Genomic DNA, 14,583 nt, shown 5'->3' on the forward strand with positions numbered 1-14,583 from the left:
ATTATACTATTATCATTATTCATTGATTTTATTTTAATAATAGACTATTATAATGGTACTAAATATAATAAGTCTAACTAGGATAGAAGACTTACAGTAAAATGTGTACTACTAATAATAATTAATATCTTCTCTAGACTCTAACAAGTATAGCAGAGGTATTCAAACTGTGCGTCGCGGCTCCCAGGGGCGTCGCGAGAGTTATCGAAGGGGGCCACGTCATATAATTGAAAACCAATAAATATTTTAAAATATTTTTACGAAAAACGTTTTTTATTATCATGAGGCACACCGGTTGGGAAACGTTGGATTGTTTACAGTCTACACTCTACTATAATCATTCGCTAAGTATAGCTTTAATTGATCGCGTAAGTCGCAATAGGGACAGCGATACCATCAACTGCCATCGTTAAATCATCAATGCGTATGTCGTGTTTGGCAGTATTAGTCACGAGTTAAATTATCAGTCATTTTTAATTTGGGAGCCGTCAACATTTTGTGAAGACTCAAAGGAGCCTTGGGATGAAAAAGTTTGAATACCTCTGAAGTATAGTATAGTTTAAAGTTTATAAGTTGACCTATAACTTATAAGTATCTGCTAACAATGAAATATAATAATAATTTGAAGTTTTATGTTTGCACAGTGCTAAGCGTCTTGTTAAATGTCCGTACAAATCAAAATACTAGGGCAATTGATGAATTATGAATATTATGACTTAAAAAAAAGTTAATTTTATTTTCCATTTTAACCAGTTTTTCGTAAGAATTCACGTTTTCTTAAATTTCTTTTTTGGATTTTTTCCGACGCTTTTGAAAATTATTAGGAATTTATACTTTTGATACTCCAAAGTATCAACTAGTTTTACTTTCCTATCAGAAAAGATACTATGGAAGAAAATGTAAGCATTTTTTTTTTTTTTTGTCCTAAATGGTGATGGCACATAAAACACACACATCATTGTAAAATCAATACATTCATCGCTCCGCTCAGAATCTAAAATACACATTATTGTAAATCTATTTTGTATTTTGGTTGGTACAATTTTGAAGTGGCTAACTACCATATTATAACTGTTGTACCTAACTGAACTGGGTTCATCCTAATTATAAAGTGTTAACTGTCTTACATACCTTTACGTCCCTTGTAGCCTTTAGGCATACCCTAAAGTTGTAAGTAAGGCCGTGTGTAAGGAAAAGTTTCTTAATTAGCCATACAGACCATTCCTTTGTACATTGTAAGGTATGGGGGTGAGCCTTCAGTAAAATTTTAACAAACCCAAAACAACATTTTATAAATGGGTCTCCTACTGGTTATCACATTGGTCATCGTGGTACATCAAATTCTGTATTCTTATTCGTATATGATAAAAAGGCAGAAATGTATTAGAGGTCACTGCCAATTAAAATTAAATAATATAAATTATTAATAAAAGTATATTTGTATAAAATTTAATTAGTATTATTAAGAAAAAAACTAAAAAATTGCAATTTGAAATTGTCTGTTAACAGCTCAAATCAAGTAAAAATATTTTGAAAATTTCATCAAGTATAGGAATTGATAAAATAAACATGATATAAATATCAAGTAGTTACGGTTATTTGTTTTTGAATTACAAAAAAATAAGAAAATAGCTACTTGAGAAATCAAGTGAATATCCAATGTTGTTAAAATGTGAACTTTATGATCATAAAAAATTTAGTTGACTTTCATATGGACATTTTTTGTTCGATAAAAGTAGAGAAACTCATTAAGTTTTTCATATATCCCGTCATGCGGATCAGGGTTCGTTGGATCTGTGTCAGACGTCAGTATATCTAATAGCTCCGTGATCTTGGTCTTTTCCACGTTTATTTTTAGTCCTATTCTATCTGCTGATTTTTCTAGAACTTTCAATACTTTCTCTGTATTCTCTTTGGTATTTCCTACAATGTTGATGTAATATATTATATTTCTATACTTAAATAAAAACACAGAATAACTAATAGGGACGGTCCGTATGGAGTGTGGGGTGACCTGGTATACATACATATCTCTCTGACCATTTTCTCTAGAACTAGAATAAATGATATTGGAGACAGCGAATCCCCTTGCATTAGCTCCGTTTACACTGTAAACGTGTCAGAGGTTGTCTGATTTACCTGGATTTGATTTTTCGTTCCTTCCCTACACATCCTGGTTAGTTCCTTAGCTTCTTGGGTATTCCAAATTCAGTCATTGTGTTATAGGTATAAGCTCTCCCGATGAATGCTATCATAGGCGTTTTTAAAGTCTATAAATATTTGCAGGAATTTTGTCGAAATTTGTATTTATTTTCTATGATTTGACCTATAACTGCAATTTGTTCAATAGTTGATCTACCCCTCCTAAAACCACACTGATATTCACATAGGTTGTCTTCTATATAGGGACTTTTAGATTCAGCAGCACTTTGAAAAGTAATTTATATGCTGAGTTTAGGAGCGATATCCCTCTGTAATTTCCATACTCAGTTTATTCGCCTTTCTTGTAGATGGGAATAATTATTTCCGTATGGAGACTTCCATGTTGCTTTATGTATATTTTTGTGGGGGAATGTCGTACTTCTCACTACCATGTTATTTGACGCTGCAATGGAGATGTGTCGTAACCCGTTTCTATTGCTTATGGTATGCAAATATATTAATATTAAAAATTATAGGTAAATATGTAAATCACACTCCGTAAAAAGAAATTCGTATTAGATACAGATCCGTGACCCTTTCCATTGTAATAGTAAATTATGTGTTATAACACAATTCAACAATAATAATACTATTAAAAGTATATGAATGATAAGAAATAACGAGAAGAAGAATAAAGTCGAATAAGAGTGCACGATGGTCGATGAAACACTATAGACAAGGGAACGCTTAATGACCAAACCCGAACAATAAATTTCTGGTCGGCCTCGGAACAGTGACCTTGTCACCCATATTAATGTAAGTATAGGTACATTGCGACGAAAAATGTATTATCCGAGAACAAATACTGACGAATCTAATAACAATAAATTATAATATGTTTCATGCATTATTTGTAATTACAGGTCAATAGTTTTACATTCTGATCCTTAAGTGCATGTTTTCATGATTACAAGCGCATAAATAATTTTATGTTTTTAATAATATATAGTTAATTTTTAATGCATCCGTTTGTTGCTTCATGGGCCACGCCTATATATATTATGAGTTTTATGTACCTACGATAACGCGTACAATATATGGTAAATCGTGTAAAGTTGTCAAATCACAGCGAATGTCATCATTAAACCACTATTCCATTGTCATTATGAGTATAAAAGAGATATTTCATTTTTTTTTTCTTAGGATAAAACGTGTTATTCTAATGCTGAATGTAAATGGGGAACATAATAATCTTAAGCCAAATAAAAATACAAGTTATACACAATACTATTGTATTATTATTTTACGCATGACGAGTGAAATGGTGTATCAAAATTAATATTATTATTAACATAATATTCGTCGTATTCTGGGCGTAGGTAGTAAATATTCATGAATTACGCGAGAAACGGCGGATTACTCTTCGACGATCCAATGATGACTGTTGAGAGTTGAAGACGCCTCGAATGCTTTTTCGGGTAATCCATCAATCCATGTCCATCATTTGTGGATACTACATGAAAAGATAGTCCCAGGGTAACAAGACAACGACAACAAGGAAGTGTTCAATGTAATAAAATTAATTATTATTGTTGTCAAAAATACAGCCTGGTATATGTAACAGCATGATTTAAGACATAAGGTTCAACTACACACAATTTTCACAAACATGTAATATAATAATATAATAATATAATATTGTTTGTTTTCATCAGTTTGTCTCAAAATTAAAAATCCAATACAAAATACTACTTAATAAAATGTTAACCTTATTAAACATTCATCAGCCTCTCTCCTATTATCGGGGCCAGGAAATAAAATATCATATATCCAAACCAGTGATTTTCGCCCTTTTTGGAAGTCCTGAATCATTTTTTATTTTGCAAAAAATTTTTTTTTTCATTATTTGTTTATGTTATGGTATGAATATGTGTATAACCAATTTGGTGAACTTTGGACACAGCCTTTGAGCCAGTATTACAATCATCGGTATGCTTCGATTACGCTTAACCGGCTGATAACAGATTTTATTACCAGCCGAATTCGGCCTGTTAAGAGTCGGTTAAATTTAAGGGCAGATGGTAATTTTGGCCCTTATTGTCATACCATTTGATTAATACAACATTGCTATTAGGCATGTCAGAGCTTACTTCAAATGATGTTCCACGACCCATTTTTGATAGTTCTTTGTCACTGATAAAAGGCGGATTTGCAAACCAATTAACTCTTATTGTTGCAGAATATATGCAATTTTGATGTAGTGCATATAATATGTTGAAAGATGTGAAAAAGTTATCCATATATAAAAAATGCCTGTTTTTTTTTAGTAACATGGTAAGTTTCAAAACCACAGCACCACCTAAACCAAATACTTTTTGTATGTTTCCATTTAGTTCAGTAGTTGATCCTTGGTAAAGTAAAAAATCATATACTAGACCACTCTCACCACATAAAATATACAATTTTATTCTCCAGGGATTTGGCTTACCACACATATATTGTTTCCCACTTAGTTTACCTTTAAACGGCACCATTTGTTCATCAACGCACACATTTTTCTCAACAGGTAATTCATCACATCTTTTTTGTAAAATATCATAGATTGGCCTTACTTTTATAAAACGATCTTTATTGTTTGTTGGAATGTTGTTGTTATCCATAATATGAAAATTTGAACGTAACTCAAAAAACCTATTCCTTGTAATAATATCTGCAACAATATTTATTCTGGGCTTTTGTTCCCAATACATGCGTCTTTGTGGTAGACCAAACACTCCCATAAGTAAATGAACACCTACAAATATTTTCATTTCCCTGGAGTTTGTTTCAATCCAATTTAATTTAGCATTCTGGTGTGCATAAGTATTTGTATGTTTAGCCATCTCATAGGTACTCATTGTCTGGAAAATATTTCATAAAATAATCCAGTGGTGCTGGTATTTCTTCGGGAAAAAGACGTTTCTCAAGTTATTCTAAACTAATTGTCGGAGGTATAAAAGGCTGTTTTTTCCATTTGATACTTCGTTTTTCAACAAACACTGGCATAAAATCATTTGTTATATTTTGGTTCTCAAATGGATCTGTGATGGGATCTGGTACAAGCTAAAATTAAAAAAATTACTGCGCATAAAAGGCAATAGGTATCTTCAATAGTTCAATATGTATTGGGTACTTACATCTATAACATTGTCATCGTCAACATTCTGTGTAGATATAAAATCATCATTACTTTGCAAATCAAAATCAAAATTCTCTATAAAACGATTAAATTCTTCGGATTGAAAATCTGTGTCTTCTTCGTCAGAGAAATCTGATAATTCCGAATTCGGACCATCTCCTAATAATTCGAGAATATCTTCATCGCGTAACTTATTACGTGCCCTTTCACGAAGAGGTAAATAACAATAAATAAAAATTATAAGCGATTACCTATAAAACACTTGGTAACGACCATAGAAACTACATAACGAATTAAGAAATAAACGAAGGTTTGTAATTTTGTATCAAAGAGTAAACAATTTAAAAATGAATAAAAATATTTTAAAATTCTTCAAGTTATCAATAAAAATGAAACAAGTATCAAGATTTACAACATTTTCAAATTTTTTTTTATATTAACTCAAAGAAGTCTCTAAGTATATATACCACATGTTTGGTTCAATTTTTAATAGGATTTAAACAAAATGTACTTTTTAAAGAGATATATAACGAGTATACACGTTATGTAGATAATTATCTATGAATTGCTCTAAAGTATGGCTTCGTACAAGGCCAAGGGGACCAAAAGGTAAAAAAATAACGGTTGCCAATTTTTTCAGATTTCGGTTTGAATTTAATACCGGTTTCCAATTTTTTACCGTTTCGGTTTTGACTTAAATACCGATATCCAATTTTTTTCGGTTTCGTTTTTGATTACGGTTTCGGTTTCGGTTTTAAAACGGTTTATACCGGTTTCTGAAATCAATTTTGAAAACGGTTTCAAGCTTTGGTTATAAAATAACTAGTGCTCACATAAAATCATTAATACAATACATTATTTGAAGAAAAATATAGACCTGTTATACATAGTTGATATAAGTAAAGCAAAGGATTCTTATTCGTATGAAACATTTGAAAAAAATTAAACAAATTTGAGTTGCTAAGAGAAAGATAAAACTACAGTTATAAAAGTACAAAATGTTAAATGACGTGTGACTTGTTAAACCATTTTTTAGATTCTAAGCGTAGTGATGAATGTATTTGTTTCATAATGATGATGTTTTTTTTAGATTTGTATTTTTTATTTTTAACTGTGTCTGTCAGCATCTTTTAGGACAGTAAAAATTCTTAAATTTTCCTCAACAGCATCTTTTCTTATAGGAAATTGAATCTAGTTAGTACTTTTGGGGATCAACAGTAACAATTATGTTTGATAGTTATGATATGCATACACCGAATTATATTGATACCGATTAAAGACACTGCAATCAGGGGCATATTTAGGGGGGTCATGTGGGAGATTACCCCCCCCCCCCCCCAAAGACTTAATAACACATATATGCAAAAAAGCGGGTAAGTGCAGTGGCATGGAGTATTTCTGCGGTGTTGGAAGTTTGTCCATATCCCTTCGGCCATCGGACATGAGTGTATTATTACAGGATTCGATTTGATGCAATGTTTGGATTCGATAAAAAACGATTCTGAGTGGAGGATCAATGTAGCCATTTTAAAATATAATTAATTTCTATGATGATAAACAAAACGTTAAAAAAAAGTAGTTTAGCAATAGGGTATTTTAGTGGTTTTTTGGTGGCGTTAAAAAATTATTGAGAAAAACAAAAAATTACCTCTCAATGTACCATTTTGATCCAATTTTCTAAAAGATAAAATACTATATGTTGACATAATAAGAGGCAGGTATGAATAATATTCCTACTGTTTTAATTTTCGTCGATAACAACCCGTTTCCTAAAGTCCAATATCCACACGGGTTGTAATTTGCGTACTATTGGGAAATATTATTATGATTATTTATATATAAAGTGATATTTAGAATACATAATTTGCTAGGCCCGATACGACCGTATACCATCACTTTAATGACACTATGTCGCGGTCGTTATCGTAACGACCGCGGCGTCTCTATCGACGTCCGCGAGATTGCGACCGAGAACCGGCCCGGCCGGCGGCGGTGGTGGCGGCAGCTTTCACGGGACCGTCGTCGTCGTAACAACGTGATTAATAAAAGGTGTTGTCCACGAATTGTTTTTGTCACGACCGTGTAATATAAATATTAGTAAATTACCAAACGTGTTCGTTGTTGTTATTCACCATTCCTACCAAAACCGTTCCTGACACCTACAACTATTCCTGACACACGGTAGATGACGTATATTACGATAATGCCTCTGACGCTAAACTGGTGGTCGGAACCATAGCACGGCTGCCACTACCACTGCTGTGGCGCATATAAAACGGAACACAAAGCTCTGCAGATCGTCATTCGTGTCTTAACCGTGCCAGTTGTTCTTACCCGTCACGATTTTTTTGATTTTATTCCGTCCGTATAAATCCGTATTTTTACTTACTGTTCTATTAAGCTAATTTTCTGAGTAGAAAAAAAAGACAATGGAATATAAAATAGCAAACGTATTAATCTTGTTTACCGTGTTGGCCGACTCGAGTCCAGTTGAAGAAATGAAACGAACAGGTACCTATATTATGTTTAAAAAGTGTGACTATAATTGTTTTATGTACTATTTATAATAATACAATACGGTATTTGTATTTCTGTGAGTTTTAGTTCTGGATAGTCTCAGTGTATGTCCTCCATTTGGAAAAAAGGCAAAATTTGAGGTGGAGACTATACAAACTAAGTCACTGATGTACGGATGTGCCTATATGGGGAACGAAAGTCTACTAAGCACTGCTCCATTGTTCCATTTGTGGTTGGAGCGTCCCGAGAAATCATTTGGACACGGACATTGCGACAACAAGCGAAGTACGTATAACGAATCATAATTGCACAGTAGGGGAATGGGTCAAGTGCACTGCATGGGTTTTTACAGTAAAGTTCTCTACAGCTAAAAAATATGAGCATATATTGTACATTATAATATAATATAAGTATATATATATTACTTGTATATACTGAATTACACTATAAACGGACATAAACTTTTAATGTCACTGCATATTGTATAGATGATCAGGTACTATGTTGTTGCAGTTTTCGGAAGTAGGTACTAATTACTATAGGTGCTATTATAATATTTAGCTCCCATATTATGCATCATACATGGAAAACAATTTATACTTCATATAATTAAAATTGATATTGTATATATTACTGTTTGTATTTGTAACATGACCGCGTTGGAGGGGGGGGGGGCTTTATCACCGGAACTATACAGCTTCTTAAAATTTTGGATTAACCGGCTGAAAATAAAATTCAACTGTCTTATTAATATTCATTATTCTATAATCTATAGTATGTTTGTATGATAACATTATGAAATTGGCTTCCCCTTTGTGCATATTTCTATAGGGGTACATACCTACTATTAAGAATAGATATATAATATATATTAGAGAGTTCAATATAAATGTTGGTATTATAATTCATAACAATTGTACAAAACCACCGGTGTATACGCTCACGCAATCGTGATTATTAAAGTAACACTAAATAATTCTTGTGTCAACAAATAATATTCCGGAAACATTCATCATACTCATGTATATTTTATTCTGTTGTGCTCTGTGCCTCTATCAGATATGGACCACTTCATGTTTGAGTGTTTGTCGAAACATGACAGTCCGACCAATAAAGACGAATCTGAAATGGGCGGGCAATATATATCACTACTGGAACATACAGCAGAGTCAATGCAAAATAAAACTAAAACACGATCCCACAGATGTGCCGTAAGTATTTTATGTTTACCTACGTGTTTTTCTATATTGTATAATATAATTGTAGCAGCTGAACTCGTACAATAAATTTGATTATTAATCCAGTGCTGGCGGTGAGAGGTAGACGGTGGTGATTGAAGATCATTCTTATATGCATACGACATACCTATTATAGGTTTTTCGTTTTTACGCGGGTTGTTGGTGAAATAATAGATACTTACTATTGGTGTACTTAAATCATTTATATAAAAAAATTATTCAAGCTCTAAAGAGCTTAAGTTCTCTCAACTTTTGATTACAACTTAAATGGTATAAACGATACAACGTACTATAGTACTAATTAAAGACCTTGGACTTTTCGATCCTAAACTGAAATTTGAATGTCATATTATCAACGACATAGCGTTCAGATCAAATAAAATCCTTGGCTTTATTCGTCAAAATTGTCCAGAATTCGATAACAATTTAGTTTGAACGTCCATATAATATATTGTTGAATGGTATCTGTGAATATGGCTCGATTGTTTTGTCCCTATACGCACCTGTTAATATTTATAAAATTGAGAATATCCAACAAAAACGTTTACGTTTCCTATTTTTTAAATGTTTCATACCTATAAAGACCCATTCTTTGTACACCCCAATTCTGACGTATCTTTCCTTTGAAACATTTGAGCAGCGTCGTTTACTATTAGATTTATATTTATCACATAAGCTTCTCAACGGTAATATTGATCGTAATGTTAAATAAAAAATAAGTAAATAAATTAATAAATAATATTAAACCGTTTGATGATTCTAATATTATATATATATTTTTTTATATCGAATAAATATAATTTATTATGTTAAATGTAATATCTAATACACAACCAACACCAATCCAACAACACTATCCTCGGTAATCTTACTGTGAAATCTGTAGGTCTTAAACACAACGTCATCGACGTTTGTAAATGGAGATTTCGGGTGAATTTCAGTGTACTTATATTAGGTATATATAGTATATATATATTATATTAGTTATGGTTAATTAATTTTCTTACTCTGTCTTTCCCTTTTGTCTACAGTTGTACGATGTGTATGACGAAGATGATAAGAAGATTAGAATAATCCGGATGGTGATTAGCAAGCCAGTAATAGGAGAAGAATTTAATGCAAGCCAGTGCAATGGACTATCGGATCTTTTGGCACGGGATTTATTGCCAACTATCCCCGAAGGACATCGATATTGGCCCGACGGGTCAATGTACATATATTTATTAGGAAGAAAGGCTAAAATATTCTACCCTAACACAAAAAACCCGGAATCTCCAGTTATGAATCGTCCAACTACTGCCACCAGTCAATCAACAACTACTACCACCAGACGTCCCATTATAACTACAATTACAACGACCAATGATGCATATCCTAGTGTAGATTATTATGACCGTGGTAACTATTAATTTACCATGATTTATGTACCATCCTGTCGAGAAAACATTTTCAATTAAATAATTATATCAAGGGTCCCGGTGCCAATTTTTCAAATTTTCTGCAATTCTATAAAATTTGAAGATTTAATTTTATATTTTAGTTGCCACTTCAATTATAATACTTTTCCACTAATTATTTATCTATATAATTTATAAAGAAATTTGAATTCACAAGACATTATTCAGACCATATTCAGTTATTTTATGGGTTGTAATATTTACTAAAAAAGGAATTGAAAGAATGTCAATTTTGGTTTCGATTTTGTATAAGTACCGGTTTGGATTTGTTTTCGGTTTCGGTTTTGAATTTAATACTGATTTAAAATTTGTCGTGTCTCGATTTTTTTTTCAATTTCAGATAGAACCCAGACCATTCTAGATAGAACCTACTGGCGTGTATGCCCTCCACTTGGAAACTCAAAATTTGAGGTACAGACTTTACAAACTACGTCGCTGATGTTCGGATGTGCCTATATGGAGAGTCTACAAGCCTATGTTACATTGTTCCATTTGTGGCTGGAGCGCCCTGATAAAAGGACTGTACACGGAAATTGCGACAACATGCAGAGTACGTATAAAGAATCATTACTGTTGGAGCACAGTAGGGGAAGGGTTAGTTGCGCCTAACCTTACAGTAGCCTGTGGTTACAGTAAAACTTTCTCCCGCTAAAACTAAGAGCATAATATATCGTACATTTTAATATATAAATATATGTATTCCTTGTATATACCTACTGAAATACACTTTAAACAGATATTACATTTTAATGTCACTGCAAGTTGTAGGTATAGATGATCATGTATGTTGTGGCAGTAAGTAGGTAGGTACTACTACTAATATTTAACACCCATATATTATGCATCATACACGGAATACAATTATACTTCATATATTATTTAATATTGATATTGTGTATATAACCGTTTGTGTTTTTTATATGACCACGTTAAGGGGGTAAAGGAGGATTCAGCTCCAGGACTAGACAGCTTTTTAAAACTTTGGATTACTCTGCTCAATATAAAAATCAAAATAAAATTAACTAGGTATATTATTAATTGTCGTATTTCTATAATTGTTATTGTAGTTATATTTGTATGATAACATTATGAAATTGACTATCACTTTGCACACATATTTCTAAATGAATACCTTCAACATTAATATTAGATACATAATATACATTGGAGAGTGTAGTTAACATTTGTGTATTATAATATTCATAACTATTGTACAAAATCGCGAGTATATAAGTTCACACAAACATAAAAATAGAACTAAAGATTACTCGTGTCAACAAATAATATTCCGGATCAAAATCATTTATCATACTCATGTGTATTTTGTTTTGTTGTGCTTTATACCTCTATCAGATATGGACCACTTCATGTTTGAGTGTTTGTCAAAACTCGTCGAAACATTACCGACCGATCAAGACGAATTTGAAATGGGCTGGCAATATATATCGCTACTGGAACATACAGCAGAGTCAATGCAAAATAAAATCCAAAACACGAATCTACAGATGTGCCGTAAGTATACTATGTTTACTGACGTGTTATTTTGTATTCTATATTATTTTAGTAGGCAAACTCATAGAATCTATTTGATTATTCATTCAGTGCCTGGGGGTGAGAGGGAATCACAGGTGATTGAAGATCATTATTATATACCTATATACGACACAGGTACCTTCTATAGGTTTTTCGTTTTTACGCGGATGGTTAGTGATATAATACATACCTACTTATTATTGGTGAACCTAGATCATTATATAAAAAATTGTATTCTTAAGGAATAGGTTAATGTAATAATTCCAAAATAATAATAATAATAAGTCTAACTCGCAAATATTATAAACAATAACTATATAACACAACATAGTTTAGCTTATAATTTTTTCATACCTATCAAATTATTGAGGCTCTCGTGTTGTATAAAAATACTTTAACCAATTGAAAGAGCTTGAGTTCTCTCAACTTTTGATTACAACTTAAATGGTGTAACGATACATCGTACTATAGTACTAATTAAAGACCTTGGACTTTTCGATCCTAAACTGAAAGTCGATGTTTGTAAATGGAGATTGCGGGTGGATTTCAGTATTCTCATATTTATATAATATATATATTAGTTATGGCTCATTAATTGTTTTTCTCTCTATCTTGGTCTTTTTCTGTTCTTCCCACAGTTGTACGCTGTAAACGACCAAGACTATAATATGGTTAGATCAATCCATATGGTGATTAGCAAGCCGGTAATAGGAGAGCAATTTGATGTAAGTCAGTGCAATGGTCTGTTGGATATTATGGCACGGGATAAAACCAGACCAAACATCCCCGAGGGATATCGATATTGGCCCGACGGGTCTTTATACATCTATTTATTAGGAAGAAAAACAACAATCTTCGTCACCAATCCATCATCAACTACTACCACCAGACGTCCATTGACAACTACTACCACCAGTCGTCCATCAACAACTACTACCACCAGTCGTCCATCAACAACTACTACCACCGAAAAATATCGTCAACCTTCTTGGTTTTTTTTCCCTGATTATTATTTACATTATATTTAATATTATTTTATTATTATTATTAATACAGTTCCAAAACAGAATTTTTTATTTAAATTTCAAAATCCTGTAAGTTAAATAATAGTTTAGTTTCAAAAATAAAACCAAGATATTAATTTAATTTGACTTATAGTTTTATCATATATTATATAATACCTATGTATTTATGTATGTTATACCTATGTACCTAATATTATCATAATATGCATATTATTTTACTTAAAATTAAAAACATTTTTTTACACAGTAAAATAATATATAACAAATAAATAACTGTCGGTTGCATTTGTATTGGATGTCAACTTTTTTATTGAATGGTGCATAAATAAAAGCCCTTTCATATATTTTTTAACATCATCAGTAACGTTATCATAATGAAACTGGTTCAACATTTTTATAGAACTTAAGAACAAAATATAAAAAGATGCGTAAGTATCATTGAATACGAAAAATCATTCTAAGCAGTGACGGTTTAACAGTGTAAATAATTTATATTATATTTATATTATTATTAATACGGTAGCCGATAAGTTGAATTAATATTATAAAATTAAATCAAAATAACTGAAATTGTTATTCTTGGTTATTATAATGAAATTTCTTAAAAATTTGAACATTAAGTAACTTTAAAAAAAAATGTTTTATTTTTGAGGTTTTTTAGTTAAAAAATAACATACTATTACGTGGAACCTTGATGTACGTTTTCCATCCTAAGCTATAAAAGATGAATATTTTATAAATGTTTAACTACAAAATGATATCACAACTTTTAGAGCTGTTTTTTTATGCTTAGCCTTGATCTTGGAGTTATGTTTAGATTTGAAGCACGTGTTTTAAATTGAGAATATTTAGTTCAAATTCACCATAATAAATTTATATTTTAAGTTTATATATATGTTTTCACATCATCATAGGGTCGCTAGTGACACACACGTTTTTTGTAGATACTAAATTATTTAGGAAACATATTTGTGTTACAATGATGTTTTTGTTTTTGTTTATTATACCAAATCAGTATAATAATAATTATTATACTATTATATCAAAGGTGTCGGATAGTGCATTGTAATGTGGGGTGTGGTCAATGGTGGGCATTAACTTGTTAAAAAGTTAAAGTTAAGTTAAAAAGTAAATTTTTTTAACTTTTTAACTTAACTAGTTAGTTTTTTTTGTTTTTTACTTGTTAACTTATTCATTCAATTTTGGTAATTTATTTTTCTAATGATATAATATCATCAATTCATAATAATCAAATTATATTATAATCTATATTCTATAGGTACTATATTAAAGAGTAATAATTAGTATACTATCCATTGTATGGACTGGCTATTTTCACGAATTCTATTATTTAATGATCTACTCGGTATTGAATAATCCGATTTTTGTTTTATCTAACTCTCCAACTCCTAAAAACAGGTTTAAAACTCAATATCATAGTAATCATGGAAATCATTATATCAATAACATATACTGCTTTCTGGTAAATACGA

At 31.2% G+C, this 14,583-nt stretch overlaps 1 protein-coding gene across 3 annotated transcripts in view; it reads left to right on the forward strand.

Annotated features, from left to right (window-relative positions):
• LOC115033421 overlaps positions 1-9,321 on the forward strand; it is a 27,058-nt gene extending 17,737 nt beyond the window's left edge. For all 3 annotated transcript variants that reach the window (XM_029485935.1, XM_029485934.1, XM_029485936.1), the window contains one exon: positions 8,897-9,321. In XM_029485935.1, the coding sequence (XP_029341795.1) occupies positions 8,897-9,123 (227 nt within the window). In that variant the 3' untranslated portion in view covers positions 9,124-9,321. The remainder of the gene's footprint in view (positions 1-8,896) is intronic.
• Positions 9,322-14,583: the final 5,262 nt, after the last annotated feature.

Source organism: Acyrthosiphon pisum, chromosome X (assembly GCF_005508785.2).
Source record: "Acyrthosiphon pisum isolate AL4f chromosome X, pea_aphid_22Mar2018_4r6ur, whole genome shotgun sequence".
NCBI lineage: Eukaryota > Metazoa > Arthropoda > Insecta > Hemiptera > Aphididae > Acyrthosiphon > Acyrthosiphon pisum.